We start from the raw sequence: 12203 nt of genomic DNA, 5'->3' as shown, positions 1-12203 counted from the left end.
ACTATCCTAGAGAAAAAAGTTTAGGCGGATACTTCAATGTTATATTAGCTTCCTTTAAACTATTTTAGCTTTGGTTAATCAGGTAAGGTAATGTAACACAAACTAATGTTACTTAACCATTCTCATCTTGCAAGTGATGCAGAGGTCCATATGTCTGTTTAGGCTTAGAAAATGTTTGACTTGAAATGTCAAAAAGGAGACTTGTTAATAAACAACAATTACTACTACTACTACTACTGCTACTACTAAAACTGCTACTGCTGTTGGGTTTCCTTATTCATTTCCTTTATAAAAGAAATAACTGCTATTACTAATCTTCATAATTTACACACATCTTTGTTAATAAACTACTACTGTTGCTCATACTGCAACTAACTACTCACCTCCCTAATTCACCTCCTTTGTCAATAATCTACAACTCACTCACCTCCTTTGTCAGCAGAGTACCAATAATTCTACTACTACTGTGTACACTCTCCCTCACCTCCTTCATGAGCACCTCCCGCCCCTGCATCTTGTCCTGGGCCACTTGTGCTAGTTGCTTATTGAGTTCCTCCAGACAAGTCAGCTCCAGCGCCTCACACAGCAGCTCCACGTCTGTCATGGTCTGCACTCGCTCCCCCTCTTCAGATGCAAAGTAATTGTTGTCCTTGCAGAGTGTACGCAGCATCTGGGAATAGAGGATACCGTGCTAACCATCTTTGGCTGCTCTCTTATTACTGCAAAGTCATATATCTTACTGCTTTTTACTGCTATTTTCATGCTACCTGTGCTTCTGATCTTGCTAACTGCATGCCTCACCTTCCTCTCCTTTTTGAATGCCTTCTTCAGCACCTCTCTTTCCTTTTTTTCTACTTCCTGTTTTGCTCTTTGTTCTGCTTCCTCTGCTTCTCTCTTCTTCCTCTCAGCTTCCTCAGCTTCCCGTCTTATCTGGAAACACCAAATTTACACAACATATCATTGAAAAAAACAAACAGAGGATACTTTTAAACTTATGGCAATTCTAAGTATAAGAGGTGTAAATTACACATCAGCAAGGAAAAATATAGAGCCTTGAGCTATGCTGGAAATCAATGCATATATGTATTAGTGAGTGAGTGAGCAGCTGGTGCTACTAAAGGTCACAATATGAAAGCCTCACGCACCCTCTCCTCCTCTTCTTGTTTTAGCCTAATTGCCTCTGCTTTTGCTTTCTTCTGAGCCAGTCTTCTTTCTTTGTCTTCTTCTTTAAATCTATAAAAACAAAAAATAAATTTTAAAACATCAGCTAACTCTTTAATTTCTTTGTTTTTTTATAAATTCATTATTTTTTTTTTGTTACAGAAGTAGATAGCAAAAGGAGCAATTATTTTTTACCTTGTTAGTAGTCATAAGTAACACAAGAACAATTTTCTGCAATGTAAATCATCACAAACTTCCATCAAAGCAGAATTTGAAGTATTATTTCATGCCATAAAATTACTTACTCCTTATAATAACTATCTCAGGAGCAAAGGATAATGCAAAAAAATTTCCACTTTCATTAGGATACTCTGAAAAAAATAACAAAATCAGAGATAAGTAATGAAACGTACTTGGCTATCCTTGGGTCGCAGGCGTACGCGTTGTCAACTAGCCTGCGCAACCGACCCATCTCCTCTTTCCGACGCCTCGCTCGCTCCACCTTGTTCTGCTTCTCTATCCATCGACGCTCCTCCCGGCTGGCAAGATGGAATGCTTTATAAGTCATATGGCTCTGCTGCAAAATGTTCAAAGGAACTAAAATGACAGATTAAGACGATAATGGTAGTAATACAATGTTGCAAAGGTAAAATAAATGGATAATAAGGCATAGTTGATATATAGACAGTAAGGATTTCACCCATCTGGAGCAAAACCGGGTACAATAGAAGGATAGAGGAACAATTTTCTGATTCCAATATTCTCAGCAATGCACCAATTGGACTTTTCTCCTTGTAAAGGGCATGCATGATTTCTATCTCAGCCTTTGTGAGTAATTTTCTCTTTGGCATCATTATCAGTAGAAGGATTGGAAGTTACGTGTGCCTGCCAAAGAAATTAGCAAGAGAAAGAACCATAGAGAAATAAACATCTTTCCCTTACAATGGCATGAAACACACTGAGGGCATTTTGGGAAGCAGAGAATTGAAGCAAGACATCAATGAGTTGGCAAGTAAAAGTCATGCCAGATCTCTCAAGAAATAACATGCTGGGAGGATCATTTCATTTAGCACAATTATTATATGCATTCCACCTGTTGCACATATATCAACTGAACACACTGTAGTGCCAGTTCTCCTTGACATGAGACTGAATATTCTGTCTAGTCACACTGTTATATCTTTTTGTTATTTTTTCCAATGTGAAGTTTAGACACAAGTTAAGATGGTATTTCTCTACCCAGTGACACTCCTTGGCTGCCAAGATAAATGGTAATCTGTGTGAGCTCTCCTTGGCATAAGTCTAAGTATTTTTTTATTATTTTTTTCAATGTCAAATCTAGTTTAAGTCTAGGCAATATTTTCTTATTCACATTAAGATTTTCTTCATGTCCACATTAAGATTTTCTTCATGTCAGCATTTCAAGATGCAAATTACAACATTTGTGTTTTGGGAATATAGAGCAAGGCTGAAGTGGAATATACACAACTCTACAAGGCCTGGACATACAAAATAGTGAAGACTTACTCCTGTCCCTTCTCCTTCTCCTCCTCATCCAGATATGAAAATTCTCGCCAGGAATCAAAGTCATACCAGAACCCATAGAAGCGGTCAACCTGTACAGTGAAGAAAATTATTCAGCCTGTTAACAATGCAAAATAAACAGTGTTCAATAAAAAGTCTGAAATGGTGTTTTATTTTAAGTTACTGGACTCTCCATGTTAAAAAAAAAAAAAAAATTATAATATAAAAATTTCAAACAAACTTCAAAATGACTGGTCTACCTACCTATCAACAAACCCAATGATAATGATAAGTATAAAAGACAGATTATTAGCAAATACCTACTTGCATCTCTGTTACAAATAATCTCACTTCTAAAACTAAACATGGAAGATCTGATGTAAATGTACAGGCCAGTCAGTCTCTCCAGTTAGTTAAGCTGCTAATCTGGACTGACCTTTTGTTTGGTGTCATCAGGTTTGCCCAAGCCAGGGACATGTTTGTGGGTGGACCAGCGGGCATTGTGCTCAAATACTGATGTGAAAATCTGTAATGCAACATCGTGCTTTACTAAGATGTGCTGGAAGAGAGAGAGAGAGAGAGAGAGAGAGAGAGAGAGAGAGAGAGAGAGAGAGAGAGAGAGAGAGAGAGGCTACATAGTATAATATATAGACTTAGCATTACAATATAAGATAGTTAATCCCTTCATTGCTATAAAACCATTCACAGCACTAAAAGCAATATATTAAATCTTTATAATTACCAGCTAACAAGAAAGGGATGAAAAGAATAAATTTTTGTCATTTCTAGCCAGTATAATTTTTGGAGAATGCAAAAAGTAAAAAAGAAAAAGTCCCAGAATGGTTATTGGTGAAAGAAAGATGTATCAAATAGCAGGCCAAGCAAAACTTTCAATTATTTTTGGAGTAATTTTTCTTCATAATAGGAGTCAGCATTTATGTACATGAAATTTGCCTTGTATACAAACAGACTTGAGACTACAATATCGTATGGAGTTGAAAAGAGCGTTGAATTGTTTGTGAAATAATTTTTACTTCCCAACAGCCGTCAGTATTCACCTGAAAGAAGTTAGCCTTATTGTGTGCACTGACGGCCGGCACCTCGTCATCAAACTCCGGGTCCACCGAGTCCCAGGAGCGCCGCTTGATGGGGTCCCCAAGAATCTCATAGGCCTTGGTGATGCAGGTGAAGTAGTCGTCGTCGTCCCTCACCTCCTCCCCGGCCGCTCTCCGCTTGTCCGGGTGGTGGCGCAGAACCATCATGCGGTCTGTGGGCAGTGAGGCAATGGACAAGAGTATACTAATTCTGTACTGTCATTCCTTTATCTGAGTGTTGGGAATGCTAATTATTACATTTGACTTATAGATATCTTGGCATAAAAATTAATGGTTGGAAAATAACTGGTGTGAGCAAAACCTCTGTATTTAGCCATGTTGTGTCAATGCTGAGCATTAACTCTTGGTACCAGTTAAGCCATAAAAGTCAAGCAACAATGCTTCTTGCTGCAGGCCTCACGAAGTAGCTAAAAGGGCTAACAGTGCAACTGAAACTGGTACTATAGAAATACTTTCAAATTGCTGATGCAATGAAATTTGACACACATTACACTATACACTCCAACTCCCATTTCCACATGACTTACATGCTCTTTTGATGTCATCGTCAGAGGCCTTGTACCGGTGCTTTCGCAGCCCCAGCACTGCATAATGATCCTGGTCCTGAAATGCAATGTTCTTAAACTGTAACTGTGTGTGTGTTTCACTGTTTCACTGTTTGATCTGCTGCAGTCTCTGACGAGACAGCCAGACGTTACCCTACGGAACGAGCTTAGAGCTCATTATTTCCGATCTTCGGGTAGGCCTGAGACCAGGCACACACCACACACCGGGACAACAAGGTCACAACTCCTCGATTTACATCCCGTACCTACTCACTGCTAGGTGAACAGGGGCTACACGTGAAAGGAGAGACACCCAAATATCTCCACCCAGCCGGAGAATTGAACCCCGGTCCTCTGGCTTGTGAAGCCAGCGCTCTAACCACTGAGCTACCGGGCCGTGTGTGTGTGTGTGTGTGTGTGTGTGTGTGTGTGTGTGTGTGTGTGTGTGTGTGTGTGTGTGTGTGTGTGTGTGTGTGTGTGTGTGTGTGTGTGTATTTATGTATGTATGTATGTATGTATGTATGTATATATATATATATATATATATATATATATATATATATATATATATATATATATATATATATATATATATATATATATATATATATATATATATATATATATATATATATATATATATATATATATATATATATATATATATATATATATATATATATATATATATATATATATATATATATATGCAGCTTATAAAGTCTGAACCTCAAAAATCCAGCAATTTCTGGACTTGAAGCTTGCTGCTAACTGAAATATGCAAAAAATAAATAATAACAGACACATCTAACTGTAAAAGAAAACAACAGAAAGTGTTGAATGTACAAAAAAGTATTGTGCAATGTGGCACTGTTTCTTTTTTATATATGATTATTTTCATGCATTTTCATTTCTGTAGGGATGACTTTTGACGTGCTGGAACGCATTCCCTATTATTACATGTTATAATGGGTTCAGTATATGGTAATTTCGATTTGCGATAAGGTTTTCAGGAACACATATGTACCGTATAACGAGGACTTACTGTACACTGTAAGTAATTTCAAGAGAAGGTTACATGACCAAGTACATGCCTAGGGAGACAAGATGACAAAAAGAAGGCTGCCTGTAGGAGTAGGGAAAGGATAGATATTCATGGTTAGTGCAGGAGCTACCCAGTATAAGTCAACTGGTCTTTGGCAATCTCCTCAATTCTTATATTGTTATGGCTGGCCCATACTGGTCGAGTTCTCACCTTCCAGTCTGCTGGATTGAGGGAGCGAAGATAGTGTATGTCATCCTCTACCTCCACCTCCTGAGCCTCCTCCTCTTCACTTTCCTCTTCACTCTCCCCAACTGAAGAGGTGAGGTGACCCCGCAGACGCCGTGCCTCATAGATGTGGAACCATCGCCCCACAGGCTCCACCTCCACCTGGATCAATGCTGCATGGGAACGTACACACAACAAATTGAAACTACCACAAGCACCATCCAGGAGACTGACAAAACAATAAACAACAAACAACATATTGCAGGGAAACTGACAGAAAAAATCCAATAAGAGAAGAAAACAGCTAGTTGATCTCTAAAAAGTGCACACACACACACACACACACACACAGAAGAAACAAAATAGAGACCAAGAAAGATAAATGGGTGGCATTGCAGAGGCTATTTATATAGTACTCTGAAACATCATCTGATTTCATTTGACAAAATGATGAACTCAACCATTTATCTCCACAAATTCTCACTTCAAACATACAAAAAAGCAGTGTGCAAAGTTCTCAGGTAAGTCAGAGTCCTTAAAATGGAAGCATCCATGGGAGAAAGCTGCTCTGGTTAAGTTCAGTTAGAGTCCCTTATGGGGGCCAAGGAGTCCAAAGATTGAGGGTTAACCAGTATTCTCAACCATTCATTCCTTTCTCTGGTAAACTCTGAAACTCCTTGCCTGCTTCTGTATTTCCAAATTCCTACGATTTGACCTAATTTAAGAGGGAGGTTTCATAACATGTATCTCTTTCTTTTGGCTAACTCTTTCGGACCTGCAAGGAGACTGGCATCTATGTAGGCATTTTTCGTTTTATGTTGCCCTTTGCTAGCTTTCCCCTCCTACAAAAAAATAATAACATATACCAAAATACACTAAAAGATTTCAAAACTACAGTGTGCGGCGGCGACGACGACGACAGCGACAGCACCAGCACCACGACCTCATGCCTCACTGCAGGCCCTCTGCCACAAAGTACTGTCCACTACGTACGTGTGAGGCGCCTCTTGATGATGACCGCCACACTGCAGTCCTCGGTGTCCATGTCTGCTGTCATGCTGCGCTGTTCCCACCTGGCAGGCTCGCTGGCTCAACCCAAGGCCCAAACGAAACAGTATAGGCACTACTCCACTAGGTACAAGTAAACTGGTCTTGATCTTGTACTGTAAAGCCGCAAGCACTCTAGCCGGGAAGAGCCTTTGCAACGGCACCTCTTTTGTTCTTGATTGATTGATTGATACATTCATTGTTGCATTAATGATGAAATACAGTGAAACCATGCGCGCTTTGAGGTCCGAGGGATCTCCAAGCACACGGGTTCGAATCCTGTCCACGGTCCGAGTGTAGAATGGGCTTCCTCACTCAGGGCAACGGTTTCCTAGCAGATGGGCTTTGAGATAGGAGGTACTCCAAAAAGTATCCCCTTTAGCCCATAAATACCCGTGAAAAGCCCACATGGTATAAATAAAAAGAAGGAGGATCTTGTTTTTTTATCACTCTGCCATGGTTGTTGGCTTGTTCGTCATTTTATAGTTTCTCTTTTCTTTCACCATCTACCATCTATACATTTTTTTTTTTTTTTAGTTTTTTTTCTCTTATTTTCTACCTAGAAGTCATATAATTACTTACTTTTGTTACTTTTGTATAATTTCATCCTGTCATGGACGCAGCTGATGTGGGCTCCGCTGTGGCCAGGCTGTTCATCCTTGCTGTCAACCCTCCATGTGATGAGTGAGTTACCGGTTGAGCTAGAGTATCCTGGTATTGGGAGCTTGTCTGGTATTGCAAACAACCATCTGTTTAACCTTTCCTTGAAGAGGTCAGATGTGACCCCTGTCAGGTTCCTGATGGTGTCCAGCACAGCGTTATGTGAGAACCACTTATGCATGCAAGTCTTTATTTTGTGAGACGTTGCTTCTGCCCTCTTCACATAGCATAACCTCCCTCTTCTTGGATGTGGATTAAGTTGTATGCCCACATTTGGTACAAGGCCCTCCCAGGATCTTCCACACATACATCACTAGGTAGCGCTCTCTTCTTTGCAAAGAGTAGAGTCTAAGCTCTTTGAGTCGCTCCCAGTAGTTGAGGTGGTGGGCGCTTTCAGTCCTGTTGGTGAAAGATCTCTGCAGGGCCTCCATCTATTCTCAACTACAGTATTCAAATTAACAGCATACAAGATAATGGATAGAGGCTATAAAGATGAGAATTTCAAGATTACATCACTTTTCTTTGCTGATGACGGTATACTACTAGCCCAGGGAATTGAAGATACAGAGAGGTTGATACAAGCCACGATGCAAATCAGTAAGAAGAATGGCCTAGAAATTAATAAGGATAAGAGCAAGATAATTATATTTAATATGAAGGAAAAACCTTCAGAGATTGCTGGTGTCCAAGTTAACAAGGAGATAAAATATTTAGGAATAACCTTGAAACTTGAATAATGATAAAATGTTACTTCAAAATTCAAGGCATATCATGATTGAAAAGGCAAGAATGCTCGCAAACTTAACTTATTCAATCATAGCTAAAAGTTGTTTAAAACTAGTTATAAGAAAAGGCTTATGGAAAAGTGTGGCCCTTCCTGCAGTACACTGCGCATGGCGCTCTTATATAGTACATTTAACTCAGGAGGAAATAAGGAAACTTAAAGGAATTGAAAATAGTGTGAATCATGTGGGGGCACCAAGATATGCACAAGAAGCAGCGCTTATGGGAGAATTAGGAATTTCAAACATGAAGGCAAGAATAATGGAAGGAAAATTAAAATACTTACAAATACTAAGAGGGAAGGTAAGTTTGCTAGGTAGGATAGTGGAGGAGATGAGGACAGGGAAAAAAAAATAGGTGGACAAAATAATGAGGCTTTACTATATATATATATATATATATATATATATATATATATATATATATATATATATATATATATATATATATATATATATATATATAGAGAGAGAGAGAGAGAGAGAGAGAGAGAGAGAGAAAACAGTCTGAATTAGAGGAAATGACATAACAAACAAGGAAATAAAAGAAAAAAAAATGAATGTGGGATACAAATCAATGGAAACACCAGATGCTAGGAAAAGCAAGCTTGAAGTATACAGAAAGTGGAGAACAGAGATCAAAATTTAATAAGAAAAGTACTTTTTGTGTATAATATAGAGAGCATAAAAATACGCTCCACAAGTTTTGGAAAATAAGAGAAAGAAAAATAAAGAAAGCAGTGGCAACACAATAAAAGAAACATAACGGATTCGGGAGTGCCGATACAAAGGCAACACTGCTAACACTATCAACGTCAGGGATATGTAACGGCAGAGGAATGAAAAAGCATAATAAAAACAGCTATTTGAACGACATATCAGGAATTAGCAATAAAATTTAGTACAATTTTAAATATACTGTATTTTCATCGAGTTGGGGAAATATAGAAGTGTATTTAGAGTCAAGATAAACCAGTAACATTGTTTAGTGATCCGTTGCGGGCAGGAAAACACAACCACAGCCGCGAGTGTTTGACAGAGAACATTGTTGACCAGTGAACGGAAATACTTGTTATATGGTGAACAGCATCGAACCATGGCTGACAAACCCTTCTTCCAGGTAGAGGACATCAGCTTCAACTACGCTGATCTGCTGAGAAGGCTGACGCTGAGTGGAGAGGAGCTGAGGACGCAGAGCTCACTGGCCGCCGCCCTGCAGGAGCTGCCCGCTGATCCTAACCCGCCCCCCAGGTACTCCTCCTCCTCCTCCTCTACCTAGACCACCGATATCCAGCTTCTACACAAGTCTCCAGTATTGTTTTCCTCCTCCTTTTCCTCTTCTCCCTCCTCCTCCTCCTCCTGTTACTACTATTACTATTTTTATGTGGTGTTCTGGTGAGAGACAGCACAGAGAGTAAGCAAAGGTTCACTCAAGGTACCAGTAACCACTGTGACCTGAACTCATTGAAGAGGGAGGTTTCAAGACATTTATCCCATTCTTTTAGCTTACTCTCTCTCTCTCTCTCTCTCTCTCTCTCTCTCTCTCTCTCTCTCTCTCTCTCGCAGACATGTATGGGGACTGGCATCTAAGTGGGCCTTTTTGTTTAATTGATTTTGTTGCCCTTGACCAGATTTCCCCTCATATGAAAAGAAGTTAGTCAAAGATTATGCAGTTTTGTGAGGAAAGCGTATTACTTCCTCCATGTTAGGTTAGGTGTTGGTCAGGAAGCTTGACCTATTTTATTTGATATTATTTCTTATTTATTTTTTATATATTTATTTATTCTATTTTATTTTTATTGAAAGCTGGCCAAGGGCAAAAAAATATAACAAAATAAGGCTTCCCTGATGTTGTTTCTTGTCTTGGTTAATGTCTAGAATCGGTTCTTCTCAGTAGCACATAAAGTGACCACATGTTGTTTTGATATACTCTTATTACCTCACTTATATAAAGTTCTTTACCGGCGTAAGGCTTTTATAGTGATACTTTGGAAAACTCTGTTCTGCCCAACAAGTTCTACTGACTTTCTCTCTTTTTCCACATTTCATACACTATTTCCTTCTATTTTATCCTTAAATTGTCAAAAAGTAATAGTCCTATAATATTTTCTTCTATATATGGTCTCTGCAGAATTATTGTTTTTCCTTAAATCTTCATATCCTGGACACCATAACAAAAACTGCTTTAAATCCTCTAAATTACAGTCACAAAAGATGCGATTAGTGTCTCCATCAGTGTGTTTGTTCCTGTCTTTTAGTGTCAGGTTGTTAGATCTAGCTTTGATAAACATTAATGATGCTGGCCTGTTGTCATACCCTGTCTCTTCCACTATCTCTTTTAACTAGTTCATATATTGTTAGACTTGATTGTTCTGCTCATACTGATGTTTACTGGTGTTGCTCTGTATTGACAACTAATGTACTGCTGTGGTGAAGGAAATTGTGTACTTTTTATATATTTTTGGTGTTGTTTATTGTGAAGACTGGGTAAGGGGAGTGGGGGAAGGAACAGGAAAAGGTCCTAACAATAGTGGTTCCTTATGTATTAGCCACTCATGAAGAAATGTGGTCCCGGCTGTGTACAGATATAATATTATGTGATGCCAGTTATGGATGTCTCATGTGTTCGGGCACAGTCAACCCGGGGACCACAAACCTTCACCTGGTCCAATCTTAAAAGTTGAGAGAGAGAGAGAGAGAGAGAGAGAGAGAGAGAGAGAGAGAGAGAGAGAGAGAGAGAGAAGGGGCTGTGTGAGTGAATTAAGAGAGGGGAAGGAAAGGTACAAAGAATTCATTAGGTAGCCAAGATGATACTCCCTAATGTGTCTGTTCAGGGAGTGCTGAATTTAGTAGATGTAAGCAAAGAAATTGAAGTTGTATTATGTAAGCAAGGTAAATGAAATTGTAGGATGTAAGCAAGGTAAATGAAGTTGTAGAATATAAGCAAAGTGATTGAAGTTGTTGGATATAAGCAAGGTAAATGAAGTTGTAGGATGTAAACAAGGTGACTGAAGGTTTAGGAGTGTTTCTGGTGCCCTGCCTTGGTGGTGCTGGTGGGAAATGTGGTGAAATATTTGATCACTACATGCTTCTCTGGTACTCTTCTTATTCCTCCTCCTCTCCTCTTATTCTTGCGCGCGCACACACACACACACACACTTCATGATCGAGCGCCGACGTTGCTTCTTCTTTAGTAAATTTCTGAGCACGTATCAAATTTTCACAGATCTCGCGTCTGATCTTTTTGGCGGCTCACTGACTAATTGATGCCCTACACTGATCAAATTTCCATACACCTCTAGGCGACGTCATAATGAGTTGTGACATCCAGGGGATATGCCAATCAGCACGTCTTACAGTCATGACGTGTGTCCTCTCCAGCTGATGGGAGTGTATTTGTAACAACCGAGATCGCTGGTTCTTTATCTGATCGTGTACAAGTTTTTTTATTTTTTATTTATTTATACCATGTGGGCTTTTCACGGGAATTTATGGGCTAAAGGGGTATTTTTTGGGGGGTACCTCCTATCTCAAAACCCACCCGCTAGGAAACCGTTGCCCCGAGTGAGGAAGCCCAATCTACACTCAGACCGTGGACAGGATTCGAACCCGTGCGCTTGGAGACCCCGCGGACCCCAAAGCACGCATGGTTCCACTGTACCACGGCGTTAAGGCAGTGAGTGATTCACGATCTAACCGTTGTGAGGGTGTCTGGGTCAGGGCGGAGTGCACGATCATCATGACTGCATTGCTGGTGAACGCTGAATATTTTCTGATTATCCTCACTAATTATTCACGACTGTTCAGGCTTATTCATGACTGTCCTTGGTGTATATTAGGAATGTTGCCTAATTAATGATTACACTATAACCTTAAACGCTACTTACAGAGAGAGAGAGAGAGAGAGAGAGAGAGAGAGAGAGAGAGAGAGAGAGAGATGAAAGCTGAAGAATACCCGAAAGAGGAGGATGAGGAGGAGGAAGAGAAAAGTAAAAAAAGAGACAGAGAGAGCGATTGAGATAAAGGGATATGTGGAAGAGAGAGAGAGAGAGAGAGAGAGAGAGAGAGAGAGAGAGAGAGAGAGAGAGGAGAATCAAAA

General features: G+C 39.6%; 2 protein-coding genes across 2 annotated transcripts in view; one reads left to right on the top strand and one right to left on the bottom strand.

The window, feature by feature from the left end:
* On the bottom strand, positions 1-6785 carry LOC123501579 (dnaJ homolog subfamily C member 2-like). Its single transcript, XM_045250500.1, has 10 exons — positions 6609-6785; positions 5601-5788; positions 4328-4403; positions 3744-3952; positions 3122-3211; positions 2689-2777; positions 1575-1700; positions 1146-1233; positions 802-930; positions 1-670 (listed from the first exon to the last, which is right to left on the bottom strand). The coding sequence occupies exons 1-10, from the start codon at positions 6670-6672 to the stop codon at positions 413-415; spliced, it is 1317 nt and encodes a 438-aa protein (XP_045106435.1). The 5' UTR covers positions 6673-6785; the 3' UTR covers positions 1-412.
* A 2351-nt stretch (positions 6786-9136) lies between these two features.
* LOC123501181 (myomegalin-like) overlaps positions 9137-12203 on the top strand; it is a 44541-nt gene continuing 41474 nt past the window's right edge. The window contains 1 exon segment of the mRNA XM_045249832.1: positions 9137-9355. Within this exon segment, the coding sequence (XP_045105767.1) occupies positions 9201-9355 (155 nt within the window). The 5' untranslated portion in view covers positions 9137-9200.

Source organism: Portunus trituberculatus, chromosome 9 (genome assembly GCF_017591435.1).
Source record: "Portunus trituberculatus isolate SZX2019 chromosome 9, ASM1759143v1, whole genome shotgun sequence".
NCBI lineage: Eukaryota > Metazoa > Arthropoda > Malacostraca > Decapoda > Portunidae > Portunus > Portunus trituberculatus.
This window is presented reverse-complemented; position numbering and strand designations above follow the sequence as displayed.